Source organism: Rousettus aegyptiacus, unplaced genomic scaffold (genome assembly GCF_014176215.1).
Source record: "Rousettus aegyptiacus isolate mRouAeg1 unplaced genomic scaffold, mRouAeg1.p scaffold_m13_p_5, whole genome shotgun sequence".
In the NCBI taxonomy this organism is placed as follows: Eukaryota; Metazoa; Chordata; class Mammalia; order Chiroptera; family Pteropodidae; genus Rousettus; species Rousettus aegyptiacus.
Window position 1 is genome coordinate 61,214,348 of NW_023416308.1, and position 12,019 is coordinate 61,226,366.

Consider the following 12,019-nt stretch of genomic DNA (forward strand, 5'->3'; position numbering starts at 1 on the left):
AAATCATTCCATGGTGTCTGTTAAATTGCCTTGCCTTATTAAGTATGGTATAATGAACTGGATTAATAATTTTTGTACACTTTTTAGGGTAGGGACACTGAGCTGTAATGAATGTTCATTGACCTCAGGACTTAACCTAGAAGTTGTTTTTCTCTTAATATTTCTATAATATCAACCATTTTCTTGTCTTTGCTTATTTCTCCTTAAAATTGAATCAGAGGGTGAGATAAAAATAACTTGGTTCTAATAAATTGGTTTCTGATTAATTGGTTCTGTCACTTTAAGGTTACTAATACAGTACTTGTAAAGATTTTACCTAGTATAAATAATGCATGGGTATTTTTCTCATCACTTTCTCATTAAAACTGTACTTTTGTGTAACATTAATTCTAGTAGCATCTTTCTTATAGTGTCAACACGAAATGAGACAGGTTGTCAATAGAGCCTTTGCCTGATTAAAATTACTTGTGATTCCTATTTCTTATTAATAGAGGAAACTTTATAAAAACAAGATAATCTATTGAAATAACCCATGCTAAGCATCGAATAGAAGGTTTGTCACAGGGTTGTAAACAATAAATACCAGTTCTTCCTTCTACCATTAAAGCCAAATTCAACAAAACTAAACCCAGAGTTTTCACCATGGCATGTAAAGCCCTGCTGATCTGAACCCTGCCCACACCAGAAACCTGCTACTCTCCCAATGAGATTTTTTATTCCAGCAATATACCCTACCAGTGCTCCTTGGGCATGCCATGCCATGCTGCTTCTCATCTCTGCTCTACTCATTCAGTTCCTTCCCTAGGAATGCCTTTGCCCTATCATAACTCCTTCCTGTCCTGCTGGACTCATAGCAGGTATCATCTTCTCTGGAAATACTTTTGATCCTCCCCAGCTTGAGTTAGCTTCTCCACCTTAAGGCTTCTCCATAACCTCAGGCCAACCTCTATCATAGCCATATTACCTTGGGCACAGAACCTGATCTCTCTTATCTTGGTTTCCTCATCTGTAAAATATAATAATAGTTTGAACTTCACAGGGTTATTAGGGTAATTACTTGAGATTTATTTAAAGTGCTTAGAATAGTGCCTAGAACATATGAGTCAGCCCCTACATGCTAGCTTTTATATTTGTTTTGGTACCACTTACCACATTGAAAATATTTGTGCACTTATCTATGACTTTGTCTTTGTTCTCGGTCTCCAAGAACCTAGCCGACCCCTTGGGTGATATCAAATGTTTTATAAACTGAACTAACTCTTGTTATCACTCAAAATTCTATTATCTATCAATGAACATACATAGTTTTCCACCATAGTAGTCAGCACAGAACAATATTCCACATTATGGTCTTTCCCTTTACATCATACATACTTTTGCAATTTTTAATAGCTATATACATTTTTATTCATTTCCCTTTATATTTGGTATAATTGATTTTGTTATAAACATTTTTGGCCTTAAAAAAGAAATGTTTCCATATGGCAGCACAAAATTGTTTGGTCAAAGCATATTAAACACTTTACAGCCCTTGAGAGATCACCACGCTGATCTCCAAAGAGAACAGGCTGCTATACAATTTCTCATAAACCTATTTCTCCCCAAGACTTGTCATCATTAGATTTTATCACTGGTTTTATTTCTTTAGTGGAAATATAATAGTAGCTCCAAGTTGTTCTTATTTGCCTATTGTTAATTTCTACCAAGGATGAACATTTTATCACACAATAAGATATTGTATTTTTTTATTAGCAACAAAAATATCTATTAATTTTTTACTACACTCAAACCCGAGTTCAAATGGTAATATTATATATTTCTATCATCTTTATACTCCTTCAGATATAAAAATTTCTAATCTAGTTGTTTTACTTTTGACATGTATTTTACAGCACTTTCTGCTACCACAGATTTTTGTCCATGAATGGTGCCTCAGATGTGGAGTAGCACAATGATATTTTGATGACATTTAAGCTGTCCCATAACAGTGTTTAATAGCATTGGACTATGCTAATTTGTTTACTTCAAGCTTCATTTTTGACAGGTGGTTTTCAAATAGTTCAAATAGAATTTAGGTTACTCACAAAGCACTAGGGAATTTTGTGGGTTTAAATATATATTCTACACAACTTGGCTAAACAATTTTGTGTTTGATTTTTAGATTTTTGTTAATGTGGTTAATATTTGATTGCTTAAAATAATAACAGAATAAAGTTTAGTTATGGACAAAGTTAAGTTGTAAAGAGATTTAAAATGCAGAAATACTTGAAGATAATGAGTTCACAATAGCCAAGAGGTATAAACAATCTAACTGTCCATTAACAGAGGAATGAATAAACAAAATATGGTATGTGTGTACAATATACTATTCTTTAGCCATAAAAAGAAATGAAATTTTTGATACACATATTGCAGCATGGATAAACCTTAACAATGTTACACTAAGTGAAATAAGCCAGACACAAAAGGACAAATACTGTATAATTCATTTATAGAAAATATCTAGAATAAACAAATTCATAACAGACAAAAATTAGATCAGAAGTTACTGAAGCTTGAGGGAGGGAAAATGGGGAGTTATTGCTTAATGGTTATAGAGCTTCTGTTTGCAGTGATGTAAACATTTTGAAAATAAGTAATGGTTATGGTTGTATACATTGTAAATATAATTAATGCCACTGAATTGTACACTTAAAACGAGCTAAAATGACAAATTTTGTTATATGTATATTTAGCACAATTTTTAAAAATTAATAATGTAATATGTCAAAAACCATTGAATAGTACATTTTAAGTCAGTGAATGTATGGTGTGGAATTATATCTCAATACAGCTGTTCTTTAAAAATCTTGATAAGTGATAGCCTTTAGAGTGTGAAATAAAACTGATTAGAAACAATATCCCAGGAACTACTACTAATATGGTAAATTTGGCTTCTATTTTCATATTTATCATACCTGTAAGATTTCTTCCAGTGACTTTATAATGAAACACATATAACGAAACCAATTTCACCATAGGCTAATTGAGTAAGAGTTAAGTTCCTATGGCATATTTCTGGTCACAGAAAATATCACCGAACTTCTAAAAAAAAGATCCCAAACATGTCTATTATTCAACATTGAAATAAATGTGAGCTATGCATTCATTTAAAAATGATTAATAAAAACAAGTAAGGTAATTCTTTCCTAGCTCAGTGATTCCAGTTTAGGGTCGTAGGTGACTAGAGCCTATCCCCGGAGCTCAGAGTGCATCCTGGACAGGATGTCCTTTCATCACAGGACACATTCACACCCACACCACACTCACTCAGACTGAGACAAAGTAGACATGCCAGTTAACAATAATGTGCACATCTTTGGGATGTGGGAGGAAACCAGCCCGCGGAGAAAACCCATGCAGATGTGAGAGAATGTGCAGACTCCCCACAGTGTCCCTGGCTAGGAATCAATTTTTTTTTTCTCATCGACATTACATCTGAACAACATTGAATGAAATGATGTTATCTGAGAACCTGCCATACGAGATTCTATAAAAACCAGAAGCAAAGAACATCAAGACAAGTTTCTCTGGACTGCTTAAAGTTGAAGCCCCCATTTATGAAAGATCAAGTGGTGGAGAAATGCCCTTGAGAGATCCCTATCAACAGCTTTGTTAGAGAGAGACCTAAATCAAGTGGAGGAGGATGAGAAGGAAAGACTGGGAGGCCAGTAATTTAATCCTGACCGTGATGTGGAGCCTCGATCTGATCCTCATTAGTCCTCAGGGAATGGGGCCAATTTCCAAATCATCCATGATGAGCTGCAAACTAAGCTGCTGCTGTCCACCCCACCCCCATCTTTCTAATGCTAGAATTGTATTTCATGAAGAATGCCTATTTTTATCTATACATAGAAAATTCTAGTATATTAATCCTCATTTCATCTAGCTCCATAATACAGAATCAGGCCAATATGTAGGAAAAGCTTCAGATTTTGGCTAGAAATAAGGAGAATCTTTTTTAACAATTAAAATGATGAGAAAATGGATGGACGATCTGATAATATAGGCAGACCTCGGTCACATCGTGGGTTCAGTTCCAGACCACCACAATAAAGTGAGTATTGCCATAAAGCGAGTTGCAATCTTTTTGGTGGTAGAGGGTCATGCATTCAATTTGTCAAAAACACAGCATTATAAAGCTCAATAAAACAAGGTATGCCTTGTGGTGAAACCCATCAGTGGCCATGTCCAAGAAAGAGCAGATCAATCCATCAGGACTGCAGTAGAGCAGTTCTCAAACTTTCTCTGCATCAGAAACATCTGGAAAATTTCTTAAACCACAGATTGCTCAGTTCCATCCCAAAGCTTGTGACTCAGCAGGTCGTTGGTGGTGCTACATAATTTGCTTTTCTAACAAATTCCCATATGCTCCTGGTGTTACTAATCCAGGAACGACACTTTGAGAACCATTTCTAAAAACGATATCCTGCTGTTGGGCTGGATGCTGTACTACATAACCTCCGAGGGATGTTCCTGCTCTGAGATTCTATGATTCCATGGAAGCCTCACATGAGACAAACATTCAAATTCCAAAGAAATGCATTTGCTCCAAAAATGGTACAGTGCACTTTAGTTTTAAAAACAAATAATTTATGGAATACGTTATATTCTTAGCAGCATGCTAGGTACTCAAGGTACTATTTAAAAATTATAGTGAACAATTCTGGCTCTCAGAGACCCTACAGTTGAATTAGCAAGGCAAACCCTAGCTCCTCCATTTGGTTGCTGTGTTAATTCTCACCTATTTGACAAATATTTAATTATGTTTCTATTATTCTTCAATTTATGAGCTAGGCATGTAGGATACAATCCAACATAAGAAATGCTTAACAAAGTTATAACCTTTGTAAAACTTAATTTATTTATGTATAAAATGGAAATGCTACCTACTTCCCAAGATCATTGTGAGGACTAAAGTACATAATATTTGTCAAAGTGCCTAGGACAGTACCTCGTGTATAAAGTAGGTGATCAATAAATATTTACTGTGTCTGGGATGCTTCAGATCAGAAGTTTTACTTGATCTGGTCCATGAGAGTAGAGGAAGTTAGTTAATGGCTATCATATCTCCATGAAACAGGTGAGCAGGGTAGTTTTCCTAAATACCTCCTCCAGTGATCTTGTTGCTTTCACTGCCATAGATTCTTCTTTTCTACCGATAGCAGCAGAACTGGGTTTCAGAGGACTCTGGGAGAAGCTTGAAGAACAGAGTCATCCCTGGAGGTGCAAATTCCAAATATCCTGGAAGGTGAAGAGTTGAAAGGCAGCAGTGTACAAAGTTTATCAACCTTGGCATCATTGTCATCTTGGACTGGACAGTTTTTTGTACCTGGGGCTGTCTTGTGCATTTTAAGATGGTGAGCAGCATTCCTGGCCCCTGTCCAACAGACACTAATAGCACTCCTCCTCAATTATGATATCCAAAAACATCTCTAGACATTTCCAAATATCCCTGTGGGGCAGAATCACCTCTGGTTAAGAACCACTGGTATGGAGGAACTCTCACAAACACACGGAGTTGCCAGATTTAGCAAATAAAAATACAGGACCTCTTAAAAGGCAACCCATAGAGTGAGAGAATATATTTTAAAATCATGTATCTGATATCTGGTTTCAGGGATTAATTTCTAGAATATATAAAGAACTCCCACAACTCAGCAACGACAATAAAAATTCAAAAATGGGCAAAGGACTAGAATAGACATTTCTCTAAAGAAAACATAAGTAAATGGCCAATAAGCACATAAAAAAGCTGCTCAACATTACTTGTTATTAGAGGAATACAAATCAAAGCCACGATGAAGCATAAAAAGAACCTGTAGAATGGGGGAAAATAGTTGCAAGCCATCTATCTGATAAGGGGTTAATATTCAAAATATATAAGGAAAACAGTTCAATAGCAAAGAAACAACCCAATTAAAACATGGGCAACGGGTTTTGACAGACATTTTTCGAAAGAAGGCATACAAATGGCTGACAGGAATATGAAAAAATACTCAACATTATTAACCATCGGGAAAGCAGAAATCAAAACCACAATGAGATTTCATCTCATACCTGTTAGGATGACCATTATCAGAAAAGAAAAAGATAAATGTGGGTAAGGTGGTGAAGAAATTGGAACCCTTGTACACTCTTGGCAGGAGTGTAAAATGGTCTAGCTGCTATGGAAAACAGTATGGAGAATTCCCTCCCCCCCCCAAAAAAAAAATCTAAAAATAGAACTATCATATGATCCAGCAGTCACACTTCTGGATATTTATTCAAAAGAATTGAAATCAGGATCTCGAAGATATATTAGCACTCCCATGTTCACTGCAGCGTTATTCACAATAACAAAGATATGGAAATAGCCTCAACGGCCATGGTGAATGAATGGATAAAGAAAACATATAGACATACACACAACTGAATGTTATTTAGTCTTTTTTTAAAAAAAGATATTTTGCAATATGTGACAAAGTGGATGAAACTTGAGGACTTCATGTAAAGTGAAGTTAGCCAGTCAGAGAAGGACAAATACTGAATGATATCATTTATATGAGATACCTAAAATACTCAAATTCATAGAAACAAAGAGTAGTTGCCCAGGGCTAGGAGGCGGGGGTCAGGGGAAGTCGCTACTCAACAGGTATAAAGTTTCAATCACACAGGATGAATAAGCTCTAAAGATTTGCTGTGCAACATTGTACTTGTAGCTAACAATACTGTATCGCACACTTAAAAATGTATTGAGAGAACAGATCTCATGTTAAATGTTCTTACTATAATTTAATTAATAATAAAATGAAATAAAACATAAGATATCACTTCATGCTCATTAGGATGGCTATTGCAATTTTTTTTAAGAACAAAAATAACAAATGTTAAAAAAGTTGTGGCAAAATTGGAACCTTTGTGAATTGCTGATGGGAATATAAAATGATATGGCTGAAGTGGAAACAGTTTGATGGTTCAAACTGATTAAAACTGATAGGACCTCGTGACCAAATCACATGAGCACGTGCTGAAGCAGGAAAAATGCAAATAGCACTGAGGCTTCTGTTTTATAACACAGAGATGCCATTAATGGATTCATCTCTACCATCCATTTCATTCACTTACTCGACTGACCTATGTATTGTGTTGACGTTGTTGTAGGGGCTGTCCCAATCTCAGTGAGTAAATAATGAGCTTGCAGTCTAGTGGGGCCTATGGACAAGTAAGAAGAGAGTGACAATATGGCGAGTTCCATGATGGCGGAGTGCCTGATGCCAGGAGAACACGTGGCAGAGGCATCAGACAGGACCAGAATCACTGGTCTGGAATCGGGGAGGAGCATCATCAGGAGCACTTGGAAGAGAACCGGGGACAGTCCTGGCCTCCTGGACTGTCACCTGGGGTTGCTCTACATACCATGAAGAATCTTAGCCTATTATTGCCTTCCAAAGATCAGTGTCCTTCTAAGAAGGAACTTCCAGCAGAACCTGCTGCCAGTTTATTCAGATATAATCTGACACTCGAATGAGTACCATCTGCCCTGCTGCCTTCCTAGAAGAATGATTTGAAAGATAAAATATAAAAATATTATTAAGTTCCTTCTCAACCACAGGTTTCCCAGAGCCCAACATATGGCAACCAATGGAGCCTGGGCAATAGGCAGCTTCTAAATTCGGTTGATGGCTTGGCTTCCCTTTTGAGCTCACTAAATTGGCCCCCATCCTTGCCTTGTACACCCTGTGCATCCATATATCATTAGTTCATTAGACACATTGTAGCACCACCAAAACTATATTACAGAAAAACATTCTATTAAAGGATTAGGGCTAGTTCAGGAAGAATGAGTCATCAAGATTAAAGAAAAGCCATCTCTAGAATCCTGGCACTTCTTGGGAAATTGCCCTGTTAACTGACGGATTCATGGTAACTTTATGAACCTAAAGACACAGCCTCTTCTCATCTCTTTTTGGATCTCTCCAAATTCCTGAGTCGAATTTCCTGTCAAGTTTGGTGGAGTCCTTCCTTCCTTCCTTCCTTCCTTCCTTCCTTCCTTCCTTCCTTCCTTCCTTCCTTCCTTCCTTCCTTCCCTTCCTTCCAGCACAGAGTGTCCCCCATAGAGGCCTGTGATACCAGCTGAGCAAAATATTAACTTTGTGAATTACACTAGTGCGTCTCAAACTTTAATGTGCACACAAGTCACCTGAGGATCTTATTGAATTACAAACTCTGCTTCAGTACAGCTAACCGGGAACCTGAAATTCTGCGTTTTTAACTAACTCCCAGATATGAGTGATGTTGTTAATTGGTGGGATCCAATCTTTGAGTAGCAAAGGACATACCATATCCAAGCATAGGGGAGCAAATTCTTAGCCGCACTGGTGAAATATATGAAAGAATGTTCAGCTATCACCAGTCTGCTCGGGGCTACTTCCATGTACCAATTTCTGAGAACTGGAGGGAAATATTGTGGTCTGACTGGCTGGTTAAGAACATATTAATATATATTTCATCCCTACCTCCAGAGAATAGGCATCACCTTGTATTAGGTTTCGATAAGTGTCTTTCAGCTAAAATATGTATGAACAAGGTAAGATGAGAAGAATGAATGGGAAAGGTAAGGAATGGAGAGCAATCTGTGCCCACACTGGTCAACTCAATCAGATTCTCAGCCTCCCAGTATCCCAGTATAGTAAAGGCCTATCTTTTTCTCCTCCTGGATCCACAGCAAAAATATATTTCTCAGTTTCTCTTGAAGTTCTGGCCAATAAATTATGGACACTACTGTTACATGCCACTTCCAAGACAGGGTCATTAAACCCTCCCAAGTTTAATTCTGGACTCTTCCCTGTGCCACCAGAGCATCGGAGAGAGAGCTCTAAGGCCCAGGGAAAGGAAGAGTCACAAGAAGAGGGACCATGGGCCCTGAGTCATGGTGGAAGGCTTCCCAATGAATACCCAACTGGCCTTTAAGGACACACAAAATGAATCTGTATCGTTCTAAGATATTGAAACTTGGGGACTTAACACTCAGGACCATCAAGTCAGGGAACAGAAACAACTCTAAGTCTTTCACCAGAGGAACTTTAATATAAGGAATTTATTTTACAAAAGATGAAAGAGCTTAGAAGCCAAACATGAGATGGTGAGGCAGCCCTGTGATTAGCAAAAGCAGGGTGCTGCTCCATCCCTGGGCTTGGCTGAACAACAAGAGAAGGGAGCTTTGATCAATACTGGAACTGGTAGGCTGGAGCTAGAACCCCTGTGGGGCTGCCAGTCAGAGGTGGGACCACAAAGTGATAGGGAATCTTGAAGAAGCTAGAGCTCAGGGGAGACAGCCACAACTGAAAGTGCCACCCAAGGCAGATTAAGAGACGCAGAATTGTCCTGGCTTCTGCTTTCTTCTACCAGTGTGTCTTATTGGCTTTGCCATCTAGAATCCTGTCAACAAGAGAGTTCGTGAAATGTAGTTCTCTGTGACACATAAAAGGATGGGGGAAAGCAGGGGATGGATCTGAGAACAGGTAGGGAATCAGCCAGCTGTGATACCATCCTTAAGACATGCGGTATGCTTTACAAATGGTCCCCATACAGTGCCCCTGGGCTCAGAAGTGTCTCAAAGATCGTTCAACATTTGCTCAACTATTTCCTCAATGTACTTGTGCCTGCCCTTATCCAGTTATCCTCCTGTGCTGGGAAAGAAAAGCCTATGGAATGCCCACACAGCTTAAATCTCCAGAGTACAGGTAAGGATGACAACTGCCCACAAGAAGGATAAAGAAGCTTTAACCTAAGCTTTACCCCTTAAGTCTATTAGCCTCAGCAAGTTTTTTAAGTATCATTTGAGCCACCAGTAAGTAGGATGGGAATGAAGGAATACACCCACCTTATTGTGAGAAAGATACGAGATAATTTATGTAAAGAGTTTAATACATAGTCCATGCTCAGTATATGATACCTACTATTATTCACTCATTCATACACACATGCTGTGTCTATCATGTGCCAAAGTTTATTCTAGGGTTAATGCTGTTAATCAGGTGGTGAATGAAAGACAAAATCCCTATCCTCCTAGAGCTTATATTTTAGTTAATGTTAATACCTTTTTCTGTCTCATGAAAAAAAAATGAGTTTAGATTTTCTAGCAGGCACTTTTCAGCTCTGAAATACATCATTTCTATTGAGAGGGACAGTTTAAGTAGAATAAAGTCAAATAAGGCATAACAACTAACATTTATAATTGTCCAATATTCGACACAAATTAATTCATGAATTTTCAGTCACTGGAGATAGACCACATTAATGTAAATGGTACTTGCCAAGACAGCTGTAGCAAGAGTTTCTTCATCAGATAAGAGGATTACATCAGATGGCCTCAAAAATTCTTCCTGTATTTATAATAATTATAAGCTAGATTTAAAGTCCTTTCAGATCTGTCTGGCTCACCATAATAGTCCCAACACCTAACCAGTACCCAGCATTTAACAGGTACCTAATAAACATTTGTTAAATAAATGATTGGTGGTTCTTTGATTCTTGGGCCTATGATTCTGTTATTGGTGCCTGAGGCTTGTTATAGCACTTACCACACTGTGTTGTAGCTGTTATTTTATGTGTTTGTCTGGCCTCAGGAGAAAGTTGACTATGGAACTAATAGCTAACATTGTAGAGAGGACATTTTGTATCTTAAATCAGTCAGGTTAGATACTAGGTTTATATCCCCTAGCTAAGTGCTGAGAGGTAACAATTCAAACTTTATAGAATGTATCATCTAGACTAGAGGTCAGCAAACTTTTCCCATAAAAGGCCTATAGTGAATGTTTTCATCTTTTGTAGGCTGGATGTCCCTGGTACAATTACTCAACTTTGCTGTAAAGTAAAAACAGTCATAGACAAGATGTAAGCAGATGTAAGTTTTTCTCAATAAAACTTTATTTATGGACATTGCAGTTTGAATTCAAATAATTTCAACATGTCGTGAAATATTGTCCTTTTGAATTCTTAACTAAGTAAAGCACAAGGGACTCTTAGGGCAGAGAAACTATTTTGTATGACACTATAATGGTGGCTACATTTCATTATGCATTTGTCAAAACCCATAAAATGTACAACACAAAGAAGAAACCCTAATGTAAATTTTGGGCTTTAGTGAATAATAATGTATCAATATTGATTTATTAATTTTGACAAATGTGCCACACTAATGCGAGGTGTGAATAGGGGAAACTGTGCGCTGAGGGTAATGGGGACATGAAACTAACTCTGTGCATTATCTGTTCAATTATCCTATAAATCCAAAACCGTATTAACAAAAAAAGGATTTTAAAAAAGATAAAAAGTATATCTGACACGCAGCTGATTTGTGAGGCTCTAGGTAGTACAGTGATTTAATTGGGCCCAGCAGAGAGTGGAATGGCCTGGCAGGTAGTGGCAGGTAGTGTGAGTCACTTATCTTGGCTGAGATGAGAGTCAAGGGCACTTTATGTAGGGTTGAACTGACCCTTGTCCTTTCACAGAGAGGTGACCACGACTCTGCAAAAATCATATGTCAAAACGAGAAGTTATCAGGTTTTTATAGCGCTGTAGAACAATTTCATGTGTTTATTTCAGAGATTAATCCTAGTATAAGGGAAGGAGAAACAAGAAGAGGAATGGAAGAAGGGCTAGAAAAGAATTTTAAAAGGAGAGAATACTCAGGTCAAGCTCTGTTCAACCCAATTTGCTAACTCTCCACTCCATGTTCTCTAATTCAGGGCCCCTGAGAGGCAGGTAGACACACGCTTGCAGATGCTGATAATGACTAGAAGGTGAATATAGACTGGTACATTTAGATAAAAATGAACAGACCATGGTGCTCCGAGAAGCTGAAAAGAATTCAAGACTTAGGTTGCAGTGGTTTCCTTAGGTCAGTGAGTGTATTATAATCATTCACCACTATCAGGTGTTGCGTTGGGTGAGGATAAAAAGGAAAGTGAGGGGGGCCGAAAAAAATGGTGTAGAT

At 37.7% G+C, this 12,019-nt stretch overlaps 1 protein-coding gene across 1 annotated transcript in view; it reads left to right on the forward strand.

Moving 5' to 3' along the window:
• Window positions 1-7,262: 7,262 nt before the first annotated feature.
• The window catches only part of LOC107517669 (transmembrane 4 L6 family member 1-like), a 38,055-nt gene continuing 33,298 nt past the window's right edge, over window positions 7,263-12,019 (forward strand). The window contains 1 exon segment of the mRNA XM_036221567.1: window positions 7,263-7,341. Coding sequence (XP_036077460.1) covers window positions 7,263-7,341 — 79 coding nt within the window.